The sequence below is a fragment of the Hemibagrus wyckioides genome, linkage group LG22 (assembly GCF_019097595.1).
Source record: "Hemibagrus wyckioides isolate EC202008001 linkage group LG22, SWU_Hwy_1.0, whole genome shotgun sequence".
NCBI classification, from domain to species: domain Eukaryota; kingdom Metazoa; phylum Chordata; class Actinopteri; order Siluriformes; family Bagridae; genus Hemibagrus; species Hemibagrus wyckioides.
Genome location: NC_080731.1, coordinates 3,295,846 through 3,315,740, shown reverse-complemented (window position 1 = coordinate 3,315,740; position 19,895 = coordinate 3,295,846). Strand labels below are relative to the sequence as shown.

The window sequence follows — 19,895 nt, the reverse complement described above, 5'->3', positions numbered from 1 at the left end:
ATAATAATAGACCATCATCTTCATCATCATCTTTTGCAGATTTCACCAATTCCAATCTCTGTTGTGGCAAAAAATGCTCGATTCTGATGCAGCTTTCTTTCAGTTACAAAAACTCTGAAATCCTGGAGGGTCCTGTCCATCAAGCTGAACTGACTGCGTGATTACATCCGAGCACGTTCTGCTAAAAGTCCAAATTTTGCGCATCTTTTCCTGCTCACTGTTTCCATCTAGTTGATTTTCCATAGAGATCAATGGCAAAGGGGTGCCAAAACATTTGCACCATTCAAAAAATAAAAACAGAAGGACAAAAAACTCGCAAATAAGCATGATCGATGTAACAATCACACACAAAAAAAGTCCAGAGAAATCCTGGAGGCACTGGAGAACATCCGTCTAGAAGGAAAGGTAACATTCCGGAAGAACCTGAAGGTAGTGTTTATGGAGAAGGAAGCAGGTTAAATGAGGAAGCTCTGCTCGTGGCACTGCTCCTGCCATCCTCAGCCTTTTCATGTCCAGATGGCCACAATTTGCGCTCGGCATGTCGGGTCTTGACCGAGCGCTCGAGGGCACGATCGCCATCCTGCGCATTAACGCTGACCTCCGACCCTTCCATGGTTCAGACGTCAGAACATCAGAGGGATGAAGGACGAGCTGCGCCTCGAGTGTTAAAGACGGAGGAGCGGAGCCACTTCGCCACAGGACTGCAAACGTTACGCTTCCAGATGCAGGATCGAAGGCTTCGTTATTCCCAGAGTGGAATTTCACGGACGATGGAAACTTTATCTAAAGTGAACACGTGCAGTTTAGTATGCATTAGACTGAGGCTTAAATGTGGCTAAGTGATGATCTACTTTATTATTTAAAAAAAATAAAATCTATTAATTAATTAAAAATAAAATAAATATATTAAAAAGAGAGAGATGTTCCTTAAGCTAAAATGTGACAAAAACATCTTGTGAAAAATGTGAAAAAATGTGAAAAAAAACCCCAAAAGCATATAAAATATAAAAAGTATAAATAAATAAAATAAAATAAATAAAATACAGGATGTGGATGATACTGCAATTATACTGTAGCTACACTACACAAAGCACGTTTACACAAAATATCGCGAAAACAAATAAATCCATAAACAATTCTCTGATGCAGTAGTTAAACCTCGGAAAACAAACTAAAAGGTGTTTGTGTAAAACAAAAGCCAAAAGTATATTTACATGCCGTCCCAGAATTCCTTTGTGTTTGGGGAAGGATTTACCTTCCTGCACTCGCCGTCTCTAATTATTCTGCCGGAGCAACCTGTGTGGTCTGCGTTCAGGCGCCTGAAAGTAAACACACCTCTGATCTTCCTGAAATCAGAACCCTGGCCTCTTTAAAAGCAGCCAAAAAAGAGTGCAAAAGAAAAAAAGAAGAAAAGAAGAAGACATCCTGCCAAGGCAAGCTGTTGAGGCTTCCACACAGGACCCCGCGTTGGGGGGGGGGTTTCGGAGTTGATCGAGAGGAGAGGGTTGTTCTAACCTCGGCAGACGGTCACATCAACAAAGCTGAGGCGCTTGGGATATCATGGCAACGTGCGAACGTGGGTTAATGAAGAAATCCATTCACAACTCCAATCATGCTGCAGAACATCCTGAAGTCTGGCTTCTTTGGTTCCTGTTTAGGAATCTGGAGATTATCCAGGGAATACCGGGATGTTATTGTTGTTCTTTTGGCTGTTTGGTGTCGCCACAGTGGATTGTTTGGTCCGCATGTTTCGATTTGGCGCAGGTTTTACCTTGGATGCCCTTCCTGATGCAACCCTCCCGTATCTTCTAGGCTTGGGTCCGGCACTGAGAGTTAACTCTTCAGTGGCTGGGATAGCACCTTGCCCAGGAACCGAACCCAGGCAGCAGAAATAAGAGCGTGGGATCCTGCTGCTTGACCACCAGGAGTCTATCCAGAAAATACTGGGATTCGCTCTGGATGTGAACCAGCATCCATTATTAATGTCCTGCTTCCAGAAATATAAAAAATGCTCCTGATTCTGGAAAAGTCCTCCAAGATTCCATATTCTGAAGGACATTTGAGTGTTTGACCTCACATCATGTCTGTACTCTTTGAGGCAATGCCGTAATTCCCAAATACTATAAATAATTTGTAAAAATTTTAAAAACGACTATTGTCCCCTTTAATTCAGCCAGGAGTTGCAATGGTGCAAATGATTCAAACCACATCAAACATCTCGAAAATCTGGACCTCCATCTTGAAGAAAGGCAGCGGTCGGTCTCTCGGTGTGGTCAGTCCAGATCCAGACCAGCGTTTACCATCCCAAACTTCTTATTTTCCAACATTCTCTCTGTCTCAGATTAGAAAAACCCCAAAGTTTTCGCGACTAAATGGACCCACACAGGCCTCCGTTAGCGTTCATAAAGTCTCTCAGTGCTCTGCATCTCACCTCAGGAGCGTTAAACAGCTCTAATTACATTCCTGTGGGCAGACGTGTGAAAGTGAAGGCCACACTGGATTTGGCACTTCTAGAGCTCTGCTGTTATTCTGATCCAGCAGCACAGCTGGAGATCACTTCTTTTTCTCCTTCTCTCCATCCTGGCGTTAACTTCCTGTCCCCCTCCCTCCTCTTCCTCCTCCTCATCAGCCTCACGTCTCGGTCAAACAGTCACGAGAGCAACGTGACCGGAAGTGAGGGGAAAACCTCCTCAAATTGGAAATAATGCCTGTATTTTCTTATGGGGCAAAAGTTTTAGCACCTCTTGCAGTTTATTACAAGGGAAGATGGAGAAAATTTGGACTTAACAAAACGTGTTCTGATGCAATCACACACCAACTAATAGGAAAGCGTCTGAAATCAATCCCACCAATCACGTGTCAAGCATGACGGACAGGCCCTCCATACTAACCCTAGTATTTTGTGTATATCGTGTGTATAATGAAAAAGCTGGAAAGGGCCACGTCCCTCACAGAGCGCATTAATGAAGACCCACGTGTGGTGAGCAGCAACTCTCACGTATATATTTCAATATGGAAAATACAGATTATAAAATACAGATTATAAAATACAAAAATGAAATCAGCACAAAAAAAAACTCACAGGTTGAGGAAGTGAAGAGAACACGAAGCTCTTCAACCGGACCAATGAGTTTATTTATACGCCTAGAAATGGTGCGAGACTGGGCTAGGTGCAAACAGAGATAAGGAATAATGATGATGGATGGAGAAAGAGACGCTGCATAGATGAGATATGGAGTTAGAGGAAGGAAGATGGATGGATAGAGAGAGGGATATATGTATGAGTGTATGTGTGTGTGTGGATGGGGGGGGGGGTATTGGGATTTTTCTCAAAGAAGCAACAATTTTTAACAACTGGTTTTATCAAGTGCTTGGACCAATCATGTGGCACGTGTGATCTGAGGATTCTTCAGTTCACCGCTCACATATCTATTCATCCATCCATCTCTTAATTTATTCATCCACCCATCCATCCATCCACCTACCCATTTCTTCATTTATTCATTCACCCATCCAGCCATCTATTCAATCATCCATCCATCCCTCTCTTTATCTATCCATATCTATTCTTCCATCCATCCATCCTTTTCTTCATCCACCCACCCATCTCTTTGTCCATCCATATCTATTCTTCTATCCATCTATCTCTTTATTTATTTATTCATCCATCCAACCATCCATTCACCTATTCATTTGTTCATCCACCCATCCTTCCATTCATCCACCCACCCATTCAACCATCCATCTTTTCATTTACTCAACCTCCCATACAACCATCTATTAAACCATCCATTGTTCCATTCATCCAACTATCAATCCAGTTATTCATCCACCTCTTTATTTATTCATCCACCCATACATTTTTTTTTATCTATCTATGCATCCATCCACCCACCATCCATCTATTCATTCATCCAAACACCAATCTAGTTATTCACTCATCCAACCATCTCTTCATTTATTTATCCACCCATCTATTCAACCATCCATGTATTCATATCTATATCTTTATTGATCTGCCTCTCCAGATGTCTGCTGAAAAGAATAAAAGGTTGGTGATATCCGCTGCTTCTCGCCGTGCACACAGAGATGCTACACACTGACGTTATGAACCGTTGGCTAAATCGGTCTCTCGCCCTTAAATGAGGTCCGGAGGGAGAACCGAACTTCTGCTCATCCTTCACTATGAGGCTTAATCTATCAAACCTGAGAGCTCGTCCCTGGAGCTGCAGCCGGCTATTAAAGAACATGCCAGATATATAAAGTGTTCATACAAGACAGATGGGTTTCGGGGACACGGAGTGTGTGTGTGTGTTAGAGAGAGAGAGAAAGAGATAGAGCAATGCGACCCATATCGCCACTTAAAATAAAACGAAATAAAAAAAAAATAAAAAAAAATCTGCTGACTGGAAGGTACAGGGTGTGAGCAGCAGCAGCAGAAAGAGTGATGAATGATGGGAAATCGTAACAAATAGCAGCAAGAGACTGAAATTAGGACATCAGGTGTTTTATAGAAATAAAGAAATACAGACACTGGGCTTCTGCTTTTGGGGTTTATTAAATTCTCAGATCTTTTATTTGTTTCCTCACAGTTCAGCAATCACAAATCTCAGGTTTATATTAATGTTTACCTTCGGATACAGCTTATTCAGTTTGTTGTGGATGCTTATTTATCAGTTATGGAAGGAGTCTCCAGAGTCGGTGCTTTGTAACAGCCAAAGAAAAAAGTAATATACTAATACTAGATACAAGATATTTTCTTAAATCTGACTGAACACACATTCCTTTTAATGTGTTTATTTTTTGTCTTATTAACTTTGATCAAGAAAAAGAGAGAGAGAGAAAGTGAGAGAGAAAGACAGTCAGAGAGGGCATGAGAGAGAGTAAGATGTGTGAGAGAGAATGAGAGAGAGTGAGTTAGACAGAGATAGACAGAGTGTAAGCGTGAGAGTGTGAACGTGAGAGAGAGAGAGGGAGAAAGAGACCGACAGAGAGAGAGAGAGGGAGAGTGGAAGAGGGAGAAGGAGAGAGAGAATGAAAGAGAGAAAGAGAGAGAGACCAACTGAGAGAGAGAGAAAGAGAGAGAGGGAGCGTGAGAGGGAGAGAGAAAGAAAGAGAGAGAGAGAGAGAGAAAGAAAGCGAGGGAGCGTGAGAGAGAGAGGGGGAGAGTTTACAGCTGCTATAACGTTAGTGAGAACAGGAACTCGTCTTATGAATGCTGCAGCATTAGATGTAACTAAAAAAGGTTAAAAAGTACACGCTCTTTAATAAACACATTTATAGCATTTTCATGACAAACAGCTGTGACGCAAGAGCAATAAAACGCTTCAGGACAATTATTGGAAAATAATTAAGCTGGAGGTGGGACAGTAACGCCCCTGCATTACATAGATTATTTCCTAGAAAGTCGTGACACTGTCAAGTACAATTTTCCGCAGTTTTAGCTAACTACCCTTGTTAGCAAGTCACATGTGGCATTTTCTAGTGAGCATCATGACATTTACGACTCAAATTCATCGTCTCAAACGACATTCCCACAGTCTCTGAACGTTATCAGCAAACGCTACCGTAACGAGTACAAGCTAACGCTAACTCTGCTCGCTGTTCACCATTTGCTGCTCTTTTTTTCCCCTCTAATATCAGATATTTATTAGGATATAAAACAGATTATTCGCAGCATGTATATGAGGTAATCTGTCGCTCAGGTATGTGTGTGTGTGGGGGGGGGTGATCTGTGGAGCGAAATTCCTGTGTAACCTGTACAAATTAAGAATTAAGAATGATCAGTTTTAGCTACAGGCTAATAATTACTGATAATTACCACTTATTATACTTATTATGCAGCAAGATTAATTATAGTGATTATCACAATTATTTTATTCTGAATGGCCAATTATACAGACCCCGCCCCTCATTATGCTCAGGAGTAGTCTGATTAGGTAAACAACCTTATGCTCAACGCATGCGTGTGTGTCCGTGTTTGTGAATTGCAAACTGTGGTAAAAAATATTGCGTTATGAGCGCGTATTATCGTCGCATGCCTAAGAGCTTGCGTAAGAGAGCGGCTTTTTACAAAAGGAGAGTAAATACTTTGACCCTGTTGTGTGTTTGAGCAGACGAGGCATTCGAGGCAGTGCGATAAGACGCTACTTCTCAGACACGGATGAGTGAAAGCCAAAAAGAACGAGGGAACAACAACAACAACAAAAAAGTGAGAAGCATGCGTAAGAAAGAAAAGAGGTAGAGATAGAGAGAGACAGAGAAAAAGGAGAGACGGAATAAAAAGATGACAGACAAAAAAGGTCTGCGTCTGAGACCGGGGCCGTCCGTCAGCACATTCCTGTCCGACAACAAAGCAGCTGTAAAGCCCCGAGAGACGAGGGCATTACCGTCTCCTGGCACTGCACTGTTTATACAGACAGAGATAGACAGAGTAAAAAGAGATAGAGACGGATAAAATGAGAGACAGACAACCCAATGAGACACTCAAACTGAAAAATGAAAGAGAGAGAGAGAGAGAAAACCTACAGCGATGTCTTTAAAAGTATGGCAGGTACGGTGAGAGAGGAAAAAACAAACAGATTGATAGACAGGTAGACAGACAGATAGAGACTTCTTAAACTGAGTAAGACAGAAAAGAAAGAAAGAAGGAAACAGAGTGACGATAATTAAGACAGACAGAAAGCTACACACAGGAAGGAAAATAGACTAAAGAGACAGAAAGAGACTGATGAATGAAAAGAAGGCGAGAGAGAGAGAGAGAGAGAGAGACAGAGAGCCAAGGAGATTTGTAATAGCCAAGGAGCTCACTTGGATCTGTGGAAGTTTGTTGTTTGTATGGCTAATTAGCCTATTAGCTAGCAAAAAGGCTCTTTCAGTGACTTGCTAGCTGATGAAGCTGGGAGGATGGCGATATAATATTGATATTGTGATAAATGATGTCGCAAAACATGTTTTTAATACAAACTCTGACTGGAAGTATCAGATTAGAAGTGTCCAAATCTTTAAATGAGCGCAGGTTATTAGCAAGATTAAATATGTTGATACCGATGAAATATTGTAGAAATATTGTGATGCATCACCAACACGCACTTCCTAAAATCTAGGTAAATGCATCAATACACAAAATATTCACTTGTGCACTTTACGTGGCTAAGACAAACTTCTGTCCTAGCTCTGTGGTGTTGTTTGTTGTTTTGTATTGAACTTGTTGTTGTATGTTTATGTAGCACCAGGTCCTGGAGAAACGTTGTTTCATTTCACTATGTACTGCGCCAGCTGTATGGGGTTGATATGACAATAAAAGCTTCTTGAATCTTGAATCTTGTTCTGTGAGAACCCGGTTGCTAGGCAACTGAGAAACGCGGCTACCATGTTTATGCCAGCTCTAACTGAAGCTAACGGTTTAGCCATGTCGTAACAAACCTCTCAGGCGTTTTTACTGAAGCATGTAGCCCTTAAATACGATGTAAATGCGCAGCGACCACAACAAAAACAAAAAAAATCGCCTAGAACGCTAACGTTTACCTCAGATATGTCAATAAATTGTGAAGAACAGACTTGCGTAAGCTAAAACAACACCGTAAACATGCTTTCGCGTTGACCGCTAACCAAAGTTGTGAAGATCTGTATTGAGAAACATCACAGCTTTTGAACCGAGCTGCCAGAAATGTTTCTGACGTCACGGACACCACAAGAGTGGATCGGTTAAACGGAATATTTTTGTAAACATGACCACGTTTGATCGTAGCATAAGCGAGAGTCAGACGGTGGTAAGAGAAATACGACAGCGATCAAAGCGCAAGACAAAAACAGTTTCATCTGTTCTCTTCCCACAGAGGAGGAGGGAAAAACACACACACACACACACACACACACACACACACAGCCTTAAATGACTTTGGCTAGAATATGAAAGGCTCAACATTCAGCTGCTGCCACGAAGCGGGAAAAAGCCCAGACACGGCGCTTTCAACATTTTCACCCCGCTCTCTGCAGTCTGACTCTTCAGACCAACCCAAACGCTCATTATGCTCTTAATTTAGCACTACGTAACTTGAGCAAACTTTGAGGAAACGTTTTTTTTTTCCCTGGGCCTCATAATTCTGGCTTTACCTTGGCTGCAGCTATACATTATACACATATAATTACATTTTATAACATGATAATCGTTTAACCTTCGAACGCAATAATATCATGCTGAAAAGAAGAAATGGTTATGTTTAGCTCCTTTTAATGGGCGGCGTTTCAAATTCACACCGACGGTGTAATCTGCTGTGTGTGTGTGTGTTTTCTTTTTCTTTCTCTTCATTTTCACATTCCAAAACCACAGCTATTCACTATATAGGGGCATTTAGCATCATGTAGAGCAAAAACATCCAGCACAATCCCACAATGCACTGCAGTAGATCAGAACTAGCTTAGCCTGGGATATGCAGAGCACCTTCATGTATTTAGCGCTTTGTCTGCACACGGAAAAGGACCCCGAATTTGTTCGAAACTATCCTACGGATGCTACACCAATTATCGTCAATAGACCTCAGTTAGATTGAAGCTACGCTCACGTCCGCCGTCAGTTCCTAGTGCTTTCACCACATCCTCACACGCGTGACCTCTCCTTTAACGGGAATATAGATGTTACAAAGAAAAATGTATCTCTGAATGAAGTAGAAGAAACAGAATAGCTCTGGTGTGTGTGTGTGTGTGTGTGTGTGTGTGTACACAAAGTAAAACTTCAACACTCAGGGTGTAATGTAGCATTTAACTAAACCTTATAAGTACTAGTGCTGAAAGCTGTGAGAACCCCGTTGCTAGGCAACTGAGTAACATGGCCACCTTATTTCAACCAGCTTTAAATAAAGCTAATGATTTAGCCATGTTGGAACAAACTGTTTGTTCATTTTTTGAGTGTAGAGACCGCGGAAATGACATGAAGTTGTCTAGAACGCTAACGTTTACCTCAGAAATGTTAAATTGTGAAGAAAAGACTCGGGTGAGCTAAAATAACACTGTAAACAGGCTTAGCATTGACCGCTAACCAAAGTGAACATACAGATCCATAATGAGAAATGTCACAGCTTTTGAACCGAGCTGCTTGAAATGTTTTTGACGTCACAGATACCACAAGGTTGAATTGATTAAACGGAATATTTTTGCAAACATGACCATGTTTGATTGTAGCATAAGCGAGAGTTAGAATCAAAAGAGTTGAAGAGATTTTTGTGATAGTATGTTAACTAGGATAAGAGACATCCATTTTCTACATGTCCCAATTCTCACTAAAACTCCAAAATCAAGTTATTTTCTTTATAAATTTTAACGGATATGACAATTAGCTTGCAGGCGCCTCAGAATATCCACCACATCCCCTAAAATCCATCGTTGCGCGTCTGAACCGGACTAGCTTTGCGACAGGAAGTCCCGTTTTCTCTGGGCTACGAGTCACATATGGCCGTGCTGAAGTGCCACGTCTCACATCCTCCACTCTCTCCGTCTCTCCCTCTCGGAATCTTCATGGTTGGAAATCGGAGTCAGATGTGGACAGGCTGCGTCTGTCTCGGCCGTCTCTCTGTCTCTTGACATTGTCGAGGACCAAGCTAGAAAACGAGGACAGGAAGACGCAAGGGCTTCGCTTAATTAAACGCTGTTGAATTCAGCTGCTAGCTGGGCCTGTGTGTAGCTTATATTAGTCTCGCAATAACTTCCTAAACTCTTATCAAGGTTTTAATTTCTAGCCAAAAGTGAGGGACTTTTAAAGAAATAATTTGGGTACGATATTCCATCACGCATCTTGATAAACTGTATAAATACCCATGATAAGCTAACTCTCATGTCACACGTGAAGCTTGTTTGTGTGTGGTGTTTTACTTGTCCCTGCTTCTTTCAATAACGATAAAAACCGCTTGATAGCGAGCGTGTTGATATTAGCTCAGAAATAATGATAAAATGGAATGTAGGTTTGGTAATTAATTATGCAAAATCAGCGGTTAGACGAAATCCAACTCGGGTTGAGTAGCAGGAAAATAAACAAGCGCAAAGGATCATCAGGTGCATTTCGGGTGCGTCACTTAGCCACAGGTAAAACGAGTCAGTGCACACAGATGACTCGAGCCTCCTTCAGAACGCTTTTATGACTGTGTCATCTCACACACACACACACGCCTACGCCAGCTAATGAAATATCGCTTCTGTTTATACAAGAAACTTCAAACGCTCGCTTGTGTGCGCACACACACACACCCGCACACACACACACACACACACAGTGTTTGAATGTGATGACAGATGACTGAGTCAAGCCAGTCTGGAGCTCAGAGGATGAAAGGCAAGAGGAAAGAAAATCAGCTTTCATTGTGATCGCCTCACAGATAAGCTAATGAAGCACAAAGTCAGGTGTTGTGTTGTGCGGCAGTTAAATTCATTTAGGAGAAAAGCTATAATTAATCTCTCTAATTATCTGTCTAACTGTAGCACATGTTTGTTACGAATTAAAATGAAGCCTGTGGAAATTTTGGGGTGTTTAATAATAATGATGATTCGGTGCCAGAGGAAATTCTCACGCAAACATTTTCAGGTCTGTGAAATGAAATGAAAAGAATTAACACAGAGTTCCTCGCTGGGGTTCGACAAGGCCGAATAAAACAGCTCCGTTCTGTTAGAGACGCAAAAAAAAAATTCATTTTAAAAGTGGGGAGAAATTAATAAATAAAGATTGAAAAAAATTAAATTAAAATATTCTGGATTTTGGGTTGAGATTTTTCAGAGGAATTTCCATTTATGCCCGTCATTAAAAGATAATCTTTTACTTTAGGTCTGGACATTTCTAAAAAATAAATAAATGAATAAAAAAAATATTTAAAAAAATAATAATAATAAATATCTTTTTTCTTTTCTTTTTTTAAAGAAATCCATACTCCACATCCAAGAATTCTGAATTTAGTGTCATCTTAGGGTCTAAGGTCTAGCAAAACCTAAACTTATAGTCCATGTCTATAAATGAATTAATCGATCAATTAAATTAAATTAAAAAAAAAAAAAAAAAAAAACAGGAGAAAAAATTTAAATAAAGCAAATAAAACTGAACACAATTGAAATCTTTCTAGGAACTTGGTAATAAGAGGTTTCTATATAAACTCTCCCAAACCATGCTTTCTTTACGTTTTTTTTTTTTTCTTAAATTCCGATTATGCTAGCACAGAAAAAACTAGCAAAAAAAACCTTATGCAAAATTTTTAAAAAAACAATCAACAAAAATATTTTAAAGCAAAGAAGGAAAAAAAGCTGAGATGGCAGCTTTAAAATTAAGCAGTTATTATGAGGCAAATTTGCAGGGAACAAGGGTTCAAGAGGCAAAGCGTCGGTTTTGCATTCGAGTTCAAAGGCAGCGAACACGGAACACGCTATTTGCTTTGGCCCTGATGCTACACTAAAGGGTTGGACACGAGATGAAAAGACAGGGCCGGCGCAGGACTTCCAAACGTCTGAGAACCCAAAAACATTTTAGTGACAGATATCAGACTGCAGATCAGAGATTTAAACAATCCTAACACCTTACCTGACCACGAGCAACACGGCAGGAGACAGTTTCATAAACCAACGAGAAAACATTGGTCAGGTCAAAGCTAGAGAGAGAGAGAGAGAGAGAGAGAGAGAGAGAGAGAGAGACAGGGAGAGAGAGAGAGACAGACAGAGAGAGAGACAAACAGAGAGAGAGAGAGACAAACACACACAGAGACAGACAGATAGAGAGAGAGACAGACAGACAGACAGACAGAAAGCAAGCCCAAAACCAAGATTGCTACCAGGAGCTTGTGTCTCATGCGGGTTTGAAGGAAAAAAAACAAAAGACTTCAGAGAGAAAAACCGTGACCGAGATTCATAACTGAGGTTCGTCTCATCTCCAAACCGTGAAAAACGGACAGCAAGTTTCTCTCTCTCTCTCTGTCTCTGTGTGTCTCTGTGTGTGTCTGTGTGTGTGTGTGTATAAAGTGGATAAAGTGAACAATTACATAACAAACCAATCCCCTTCCATTTGTACACTTAACATTTCCAAACAACACAAAGCCAAACCTGTCCTGAGAATTCCAAAAATTCCTCACAGAACCCACCAGGAATTCTATAATTCCAGAAATTCCTGGGACAACAAATCACATGACCCGATGAGAGACTGGATCTAGTTACGACGTTGTGCTTTTAAATCTACAGCGGCGCTAGAACACGTGGAACGCTGGATACAAACTACTGAATTCTGCATTCTGATTGGTCGGTTCTGACGGCACTGTTTATACTAACAAGCTCGTCCCAATGCGTTTCTGTTGCTATAGTAACTCTTTAGTTCGAGTGGCAAAGACTCCACATCTAGAGATTTGAGGGGTTTTTTTTGTTTGTTTGTTTTTTTACACGGGGTTCAGTTTCTGATTGGATGTCTGTTGCTAAGCAACTAGCTGTAACATTCTAACACCGTATGGTTTCACGCTGTACATGTTTAGCACCGCAATGTGGAATCTTCAGAGCAGGGTTTCATAACATCTGGGTAAAAAGCCCTGATTCTAAATTCCACATGTGAATCGTTCCTGTACCCGGGGGTAAATCGTGTGAATCGTTCCTGTACCCGGGGGTAAATCGTGTGAATCGTTCCTGTACCCGGGGGTAAATCGTGTGAATCGTTCCTCTACCCGGGGGTAAATCGTGTGAATCGTTCCTCTACCCGGGGGTAAATCGTGTGAATCGTTCCTCTACCCGGGGGTAAATCGTGTGAATTGTTACCCAGGGGTAGAGCAGGGTTTAGAGCGACAATTTCCCCGAGATTAATCCCAGTCTGAAAAGCTCAGAAGAGTCAAATGATTTGATTTCTCTCACCTTCAGTAGTGAGGTCAATAAAATCCCATCATCCAAACCTCAAACACATCAAGAGTCTTACTGAACTCTTTACTTCACACCAGTTCATTTATTACATTAATTATTACATTTCAGGCTTGTTTAACAGTTTAGAGAAAAGTTTGTGACTGAATAAATGAAGCTTTACTGGTGTGTTGTGTTTGTACGTGTTCCAAGTGTCACTTCTGCTGACCGGTCTCATGAAACATCATGGAAACATCAGATATTTTGATAATGGGCGAGCGATACTGTGCAGGAAAAATATCATCTCACAATGGGTTGTTGGAGTGAAAGTGTGAGCGCAGCATCTGCAGTGAAAACACGCTCGGGTCAGTTTTATGTTCTGTATTGATGAAAAAGTGGACAATCTTTCGCTCTTTATTAAGATCCATTTAATAAATAATGAGCTTATTAGTGTGGGCTTGTTAATGTGATTAGCTAAATGCTTTGGGTTTTCCCTCAGGAAAAGTGGATTTGTTCTTCACACATCTGGCGCAGGTGTTGAGCGTTCCTGATGGCAGGCTTCAGTTCAGGTGTGTAAGGAGGTAAACCGTGGCTGGAGAGTCTTAAGCCGTCTTTGAGAGAAACACTCGAGCCGCACAGAAAAGAAGTCATCAAAGTTAACAATCCGAGACCAGCGCTATGTTAAACGGCATCTGAAGCCAGAGCGAACCTAAACGTCTGCGGCTTCTCCGATGTAAAGCAGCGGTCTCGTGGCTCCGCGTGGCTTACGGCCAGCGCCAAACAGTCCGTGCTAAATACATACACGGCTAGACTAAATATCCCGACCGCTAAACCCCCATCGTCCCGCTAGGTCCACGGCGTACCACCTCCACGCCGCGCCGCACAAACACTGATGACTGCACGCCGGTCTGATGAATCTGACCTGCGCTCATAACAAACTTATAAAATCGCTCGTAATCACACGCTGGTGAAATCACCGCCGCTGGGTGTAGCCTGTCGCGAATATATAAAGGCGAAAAAAAAAGCCCTACATTTTTCATTCTTCTCATTTCGACCGCATGAGGTCAAGGCGAAAAAGCAGAAAGCCTGCCTAAACAAAGAATGCAGAAATGTGCGACGGCTCCAAAGTGGATCTTTCACAGACCAGCAAATGCAGGGTTGCTTCGAGGCATGCAATTAGGCCGTATTTCACAAACGTCCACCAGCTCCTGCTGATTGGCCGGCGCAGACCAAAGCACTGAAGATAATCACGGTTCTAAAAATGCTCCTCAAACGACATCTAAAAACTGCTCGAGGCTCCTCTGTGCCCCGGCGTTGTGCAACTCGCACACATTCCACATTTCCATACAAATCCGTGGAGGAGAGTGCTCCAAAGTCCGACGCAAAAGTTACGATTTTTTTGTTGTTACGTTTCTTCATCCTGAGAACCACAAATCTGTTCAGCATCCTCCTCCTCCTCCTCCCACCCCCCCAGACCCCCCCATCCTAGAAAACCTGAAAATCTGTTCCATGCCCTGAAGTTGAGCTCCACGTGATGTACAGCATGACACCTTTATCTCCTCGAATCATCTCAAGATCATGTTCTCACCGAGACACAACTCCGAGAAGTTCAGTCTGATCTCTAGGAACTGCGAGCTGAAATTATTACAGCACGCTAACAACTATTTACAAACACGTGACAGCCTGAGGCGAAAAACGCACTCTCAAAGAAAATTACACACTGTAAATCAGGATTTGACGTTTTAAAAGTTTCACTGGACGACTTGTGCAACAACTTTATTAACACGTTTACTCCATGATAAAACTCTCATATTTCATTCCTGAGTTTTAGTCCATTAGAATTCGGAATTTTTTTTGTGATTGTTGCAGCGATTTTTCTGCATCATTTTTTTTTAAAATTTCACTCTAATCTCAAGCACAGGAATCTTCCTGTAAACTCCTCCCACTGAAGACACAAGTGTAACGGTTCTCTGTGAGAGCTGTACTCATGTCCCACACACGTGAATAGAAGAATTGGTGTTGTCATGACGTCACACGACACGTCTCGGAAACAAATCTTTGGATAATTTCGAAAAAAATCACAAGTTCCTCCGAATACCGTGGAGTTCGTGTTCAATTCTACGGAAATCTTCAAATCGTGAAAGGATGTTTAATCTCCATCACACACGATGGTCTAATCCGAGACGAAAAGGAACCTGGATTGATGATAAAATCACTCGTTCACTTTACTCTATGTACTGTAGCCATGCCGTTGTCCTGCTCATCTGCATTTGTATATAGACTTCATGTATATGTTCATAATTCCCACCTGTACAGTAAACTCTACTACTGGAATTTTACTGAATTCTATTTATTCTTAGTAGATTTTCCTACTAGTATGTTGTTCTGAGATGCCACCAAAGCATGTTTCCCATTCAGAACGTGTTTTAGTAAGGATACGTCTGCTTGCTAATCAAATTTAGGAACTAGCAGAAACTTTTCCTCCAACGATAGCAGTCGAGAATAAAACAATGATTCGGTTTTAGATATTAGGAAAAGACTAATGCTCATTTTTGCAAATAAAGCTGGAGAAATCTAGCGACACGGAACAAAAATCACAAACTAGCTCCACCAAAACGATGAAGAGCTCAAGGCTAGTTAAAAATCGAGGGGAAAAATAAAGAGTCAACCATCTCAGACGACCGCTTTATGGACGTTTAAGGTTTGGAGCGTTCTCCATCATTACAGAAATCTACCGCTTTAAAAAATTCCTAGCAAATTTCAAACCGGCACAGGAACGATGCGTCTCCGTGTTGAAATGACAGATTATTAGCGCGCGTTTGCGATGCCGTGCTGCCAAAAGAGAAAGAGCGGAGGATGGTGCGAATTTGCCAGAACTTCCTGAATGCGCTGAAGTAATTATCATGTGCAGACAAAGAGAGAAAAATCAATCTACAATTACAGCAAATCTAAAACCTGGACACCTTCTGAGCTTTTCTAACTTCAAAAAAAAAAGAAACAAAGACAGAGATTACATCAACTCTGTGGCTTCTTCATAGCAACAAGAAACGAGCATGAAATAATCCTATTTCAGCTTTAAAAAAAAAAAACACACAAAAAGCTCAGACAACTGTGGCATAAAGAAGGAGAAAGAAAATCTTCCTGTAAAGTTGACACCAAGTTAATGGTTCACATGGAGCCCCAACATCCATCAAAACTGCTAACAGAACACGTTTAATCAAAATGCTAATCAGGAATTGGGACAAAAAGTGCTTTCATGTCACAATCAGGAAATATACAACGACGCGATCATTTTCTCAGGTTTAGCATTAAAATAGCATGTAGCAATATACTGCCATGTCAATAAAACAGCGAAACTTCAGTGTTTCAGCATGAAGAAGAAAAACAACGCTTCTTGATATAAACGTTTAAAATCATGTACAGAGTAAAAGAATTGTAGCTACGGAATTTTGAAATATAGCACAGGATTTCAAAAGGAGCTCGAAAAACAAGTCAAATATAATAGACTGCAATGCCAAAAGTTTTGGAACTCAAGCTTCTAAGCAACATGTTCCTGTATATAAACAAGCCATTTTTTCCCCAATTTTGAACAAATAAAGTGGGAGGAAATCTGCTATTTTTTTTTTTTTTAGCATAGAGAACATTTTAGCATTAGCATCATTCTGGAAGTAGCTCAAAATGATTTCAAGTGCAAGAGAAATTTAAGTAACAGGCAAAAAACCTGCTTTAGAAAGCTAACAAACACAACAAGGAATCTATTTTGGTAAGCAAAAGTGCAACTGAAGCTGAAAAACAGATTTAGAGATTTATGTTAAAAAATAAAGTAAGCAAAAACCTCAAAAAAAGGACGGATAAAATACTGATATTTCGCGTACATGTTTCTGACAGGATTTTAAAAGAGAGTCTGAATGTGAAAATGTTTGGAATTCTGGACAAAATAAAAGAATTAAAGCAGCAGTGAATGAGCCACCGATATCTAAACATCATTAGAAGTAAATAAAAACTAGCTATCAAGTATAGTACATATTAAAATTATGAACTTTGTGCAACTGAATACAGCGGCAATTAAACCCTGAGCAGAAATCACCAATTTCAGCACTGAATTGTTGCCTAGAGCTAAAATATTAGCACCTCATGCTACTTAAAAGTGTTCGGTATGAATGATTTTTTTAATAATTTTACTCCACCATGTTGCTAATGACCATAAAATGTAAAAGTCTTACCATGAAAAGGGATGGTAGAAGGTTTTAAGAAGGAAAATAGCTACACGTTAGCTACTAATTTAGGACCCCTGTAAACTTTTAGCATTTCTGCAACATTTCTAACTTCAGCTAAAAAGTGTCGATTTTTTTCCCAAAAGGAATCAAACTAATGAGCCGTCGACATTCAATAAGTCTGTAAACTTTCTGTGAGAACTTTATGTATGAAGCATGAATGAATGAAGCACCAACTAAACATTGAGTAGCAACCAATTTTAGGACCTCATAACTTTTTAACGGAGTCTTGTGTTTACTAAAAACTAATATTTCAGCAGACAAATGATCATGGAAAAAGATCAGAAAGGATTTTAAGAGCTTAGAACGCAACCAAAATCCTAGTTAAGCAGCAATTAGGAACAGTAAAAAGTTCCTAATTTATAGTTACAGAACTTTATAAAGGTTCACAATAGACTTTTAAATGGAAGGTTTTTTTTAAGCACGGAAAGAAGATCAGAAAGGAATTTAAGAGCTTAGAAAGCAACCGAAATCTACAGAAAGCTAAACAGTGCCCTAAAACTAGCTAACAATTGAATTTTTGACTCAGAAATAAAAGTTAAGCAGCAATTAGGAACCATGGAAAGTTTCTAATTTGGCATTACACAACTTCATAAAAAGGTTCGCAATGGACTTTTAAATGACAAAGAAAATTTTGTTTTAGCATGGAAACAGGATCAGAAAAGATTTTAAGATCACATAAACCACCAAAATCTACAGAAAGCTACACTAAAACTAGCTAACAATGGAATTGAACATTTTTTGACTGAGAAGCGAAGTTAAGCAGCAATTAGGAACAGGGAAAAGTTTCTCATTCATCGTTACACAACTATATAAAGGTTTACAATGGACTTTTAATTGAAAAATAAGTTTTTTAAGAGTGGAAAGGAGATCAGAAAGGATCTTAAGAGCTTAAAATCTACAGAAAGCTACACAGTGACCTAAAACTAGCTAACAATTCATTTGAACATTTTTTGACTGAGAAGCGAAGTTAAGCAGCAATTAGGAACAGGGGAAAGTTTCTCATTGATCGTTACACAACTATATAAAGGTTTGCAATGGACTTTTGAATGAAAGTGAAGGTTTTCAGCAGGGAAAGGAGATCAGAAAGAATTTTTCTGAGCATAGAAATGTACAGAAAGCTTGCACAGTGACGAACACTGGCTAGGAGATATACCCTAAACTATTTCTGCACTCCAGACTTAAAAACCAAGTCGAACACCAACTAGGAACAGTGAAATGTTTCTGAAACACGCATTCATAGCTTCAAGAACGCAAAAGGCATGGAAACAGCTCAGAAAACAGACGTACAGAAAACTACACAGTGGCTCCAAAGTAGCTGATCATGCAGGAGCTGGAAACTTTGCACTTAAGTCAAAACTGCAATTGGGAAGAGTGAAGTGTGTGTACATTTCTTATTCAACAGCATTACAGGAGCATGGGAGCGTGCACAGGACCTCGAAATCAGGTTACATGGAGAGCAAACAAACGAGCGAGTCCAAGCTGAACAACACGCCGTGAAGAGTAAAGAGCACTGGGGCTGGTTTAAAAACAATGATAACAGTGTATGTATCTAAAATAAAACAAGAGTGAATGGTAAACAGGAAGCCTGGACAAGATGAAAGGATTTGAGGGGGTTTAAGTAAGAAAGCAGAAGGAAACCTTAAGAAAGTTACAAAGTGTGCGATGAAAAGCTCGGCGCAGAGAAGGTGGAAGTTTCAGTGCTGAAGAAAGCGAATGGAAAGGAGGAAAATCTCACAAGGGGGGTGAAGAAAATGAGAGAGCCGGTGTTAAGGGCAGTGCTACGTACTTGTACGATCTCTCCCTCGGCGCTGATGGTGGCTCCGGCCCGGGAGAAGCGGCCCTGAAGCCCGGTGGTGTAGGTGGTGTAATCCCCGCTTGGGCTCGACTCGAACAGCACCACCTCCACGAAGGCCGTGTCCTTGGCCGAAACGCTCAGAAAGAAGCAAAGAAAAAGCTCCAGCACGGTGAAGACCCAATCCTTTCCTCTTCTTCTCGGGGTAAAAAACACCACCACTACCAACATCATCATCATCATCAACATGACCATGATCATCATCATCATCATCATCATCACCACCATCATCACCATCCTCATCTCGCCGGCTGGATCGGTGCAGGAAAGCGGGACATAATTTCCGAATATTTTTTTTGGAAGTGGAAAGAAGTGGAGGAATTTCTGGATACAAATGAAACAAGCTGAAATGTTGTCTGTTTTTAAAGCCCAGTTTCACAGCAGCACTTCTGACACACGCGCTTCATTGCTTCGCTTTTGCTTCTCTTCTCTTCTCTTTTTCTCTTCTCTTCCCTTCCCTTCTTTCCTCTTCTGCCGCTCGCACATTTTTCCCTTTTTTCTCTTCCTCTCTCTTTCTTTTGATCTCCAACCACGTGATGTTGTAATATATTTTTTTTGTGCGTGTGTGTGTGTGTCCTAAACCCTTTTTTCCCCGCCCACCAAATCTTCCTGACCCGCTTCAGTCCTCTGTCTTAAGGTGGCGTAGAAGAGTTCTGCTCCGCACGTGTCCAAGGAAGACTTCCAGTTTAGTAAAATACTCCATTTCTTTATTATTATTATTTTTTACACAAAATATACAACGCATAAGTATTCATAAATTCGCTGGAAATCGGTGCAAAAAGTATGAATAAAATGAATTTTTTTTAGTACACAAGGAAAAGTTCACAGAGATCTGGACCACCTTAAAAAGAACTTGAGTCTTGTTTATTACAAATTACAATTTAGGTTTTTATTTATTTACTTATTTTTATTAAATTCTTATTTTG

At 40.6% G+C, this 19,895-nt stretch overlaps 1 protein-coding gene across 1 annotated transcript in view; it reads right to left on the bottom strand.

Annotated features, from left to right (window-relative positions):
- Positions 1–19,512, bottom strand: part of znrf3 (zinc and ring finger 3) — a 73,964-nt gene extending 54,452 nt beyond the window's left edge. The window contains exon 1 of the mRNA XM_058374872.1: positions 18,904–19,512. Coding sequence (XP_058230855.1) covers positions 18,904–19,212 — 309 coding nt within the window. The 5' untranslated portion in view covers positions 19,213–19,512. The remainder of the gene's footprint in view (positions 1–18,903) is intronic.
- Positions 19,513–19,895: the final 383 nt, after the last annotated feature.